The sequence below is a fragment of the Cladophialophora immunda genome (assembly GCF_000835495.1).
Source record: "Cladophialophora immunda strain CBS 83496 unplaced genomic scaffold supercont1.189, whole genome shotgun sequence".
NCBI classification, from domain to species: domain Eukaryota; kingdom Fungi; phylum Ascomycota; class Eurotiomycetes; order Chaetothyriales; family Herpotrichiellaceae; genus Cladophialophora; species Cladophialophora immunda.
This window is the reverse complement of record NW_015622729.1, coordinates 1-2,407: the sequence shown is the minus strand read 5'-3', so window position 1 is coordinate 2,407 and position 2,407 is coordinate 1. Positions and strand designations below refer to the sequence as shown.

At 52.3% G+C, this 2,407-nt stretch overlaps 1 protein-coding gene across 1 annotated transcript; it reads right to left on the bottom strand.

Moving 5' to 3' along the window:
• Window positions 1-583: 583 nt before the first annotated feature.
• Window positions 584-2,112, bottom strand: PV07_12832 (uncharacterized protein; the record flags this gene model as incomplete). The annotated part of the gene is made up of 1 exon (XM_016400400.1): window positions 584-2,112. A coding segment is annotated over one exon (1,397 nt), but the record flags the coding sequence as incomplete, so codon positions are not given.
• Window positions 2,113-2,407: the final 295 nt, after the last annotated feature.

Genomic DNA, 2,407 nt, shown 5'->3' with positions numbered 1-2,407 from the left:
GGGGGGGGGGGGCGGATGCTTCTTCGTCATCGTCCTGCCCCTGTCTCATGTCCTTCTCTGTGCCTACCTTGCCTACCTTCTCGGGCACCTCGCTTTCCTGACGTCCTCCTTTGCCCTTCCCTTTGACGTCTTCCACCATGTCAATTGTCCTGCCAGTCTTTGGTGACCAAGTCCGCAAGGAACTGCCTATTCCTAGTGTGATTGACGCTTACAACCGCCACATGAATGGCGTCGATCTCACAAATCAGCTTAGGCAGTCCTTTACCTCCCACAGGCCGTTCGAGGCGCGTTGGTGGAGGCCGATCCTGTGGTGGCTGTTTGATGTTTGCGCTGTGAACTCCTTTCTAGTTTGGCAGACAAATAGGCCTAATGAAGATGGCAATTCAAAGGGCTTACATTGATCGTTCCAGGAGGGACTAGTTGAGTCCCTCCTAGCCTCAGATAGTCAACTCCTAGTGTTCGAGTCGCTATTTGCACACACAATCGAGCGCAGACAACGTCTCGCCGCTTGCGCCCGGGGCGGCAAGCGTCCTGGCCGGTGTTTACAGGGCGCAAAACGCTCACGGAACGCGTTGCAAGAGGTGGTCAATCAGGCACGGCCGCAGAAGCGCCCGAGGCAGGTGTATACCTTCTGTATGGCCTGTAATGTATATCTACGTACAAACCAGCAGTGCTATAGGCTATGGCACTCAAATCTCTATACAAATAATAGTAATTAAGCCTGTGATCGAGTGTAACGTGGCTGTCGTGCCGAGTAATCTTCCAGGGTTCTTAACTGCGCAGGGGTCAGATAGCCATGAAGGAGGTCCGGCATCTCTATCGCTTCGACCCCGGGATAACGACACGAACATTTTGGACAGAACATATCCTTCTTATCATGGTCCCAGCCTTCGAACCCTGCGCAACAAGTATGAGCTATCATTTGGCATTGTTGGCACTTCCAAATGAGGGGAAACTCCTTCAGATCTGTCTGGCAAACACCGCACAAACCTGCAAGGGTTTGAGCTTCCTTCAAGGGTTGGCCGCATTTACCATAGCGAAGCCAGTCAGTACATGGTGACCTCTCCGAATGATCGGTTTCTAGTATTTGTTCCCACCAGTAACGAGTCGAAACATTTTCCAGCGGGACTGTCAGTGCTTCCTTTTCGGTATTCTTCTCCTGGGGTTGTTGTGACGCCAGGAGTGTCTTGGCGCTCTCTTCAGGTTGTCGAGAATTCGGCGTCACCAGAGCGAACATCCCGGCGCGCACAAGGTGTCGCCCATCCGCCTGCGTGTGGATGTCGTGGTACCTCGTCATATCGCACATTTGCACCTCAGACTGAGTGATTTCCCGATAATGGCTTTGCGCCTCCAAACCGGACGGGCCACAAACGAGTAGCGCCAGACAATCTTGTATCTGCTCGGTATAGGTTTGAAGAACCTGATCAAATGCAAGAGCAGCCCACCACAAGGTATTTTTCGGTTGGCTTGGAGACCGACGGAGAAATGACCACAAGGAGGTCCACCCAGGAGGCGTAGGGGTCTTGACAAACAACATCGTCACCCTGCCACCTTGCTGCCACCGCTTCCCTGCAAAAGCTACATGGAATGCCTCGGTCTTGCCGAATGCAACGCCATGTCCTGGGGTCAGATCGGTAACCCGGATTCCTTCTTGAAGTCGTCGTAGCGAATGTACGGAAATGAGCTCGTCCAGAATTGACTGACTCTCAAACCAGCTGAAATGGCATTCCATTGCTTGGGGCACAGACTGTAGAGCTTCATAGGCAATTTTTCCAACCACTACTAAGTCTCGGTTCGAGTTGCCGATTATCTTCCATATTCCGAGCCGCAATGAGGGAGCGCAAACGGACATACGCTGGTTGCCAATGATAGGATGATTGGCTCTCCCCACTGAATTTGGGATATCCTGTCGAATAACTAGGGTCTTGTGGGACATCTTCTTCAGGCGGTTCTGAGCATCCACCAGGGACGGAACATCCACCATGTATGGAGCATCCACCACAACGGGGCCGAGAAAGATCTTGACGGAAGCATCGTCACCGAAAGGACTGTTTGGGGCGCTGACCACCATTGTCTGTTTTCGAGATATCAAAAAGAATGGTCCGGCAAGCGCGAAGGTTGAGGTTGAAGAAGAATGATGGGGGGGAATGGGGATTTAATGGGGAGATTTCGGCCACAGGTCCTAGTCTGGGTCATGTGCCTCATCCTTGCAGGTGCGTTGATTTCCACCCTAACTAGCCCCATGTTCCCTCCCAAGCGTCGGTGACTAGGGTTATGATAGAGACGGAGTGGGTGCCATTTAGCCCAATCCTGAAGCTCAATCACTTGAGCCATAGAAGCGGTGTTTTTGTTGAGTTCCGTCTGCGTACTGTCTAGTTTGGATCTCCCACCTTCACGTTACGAGCGA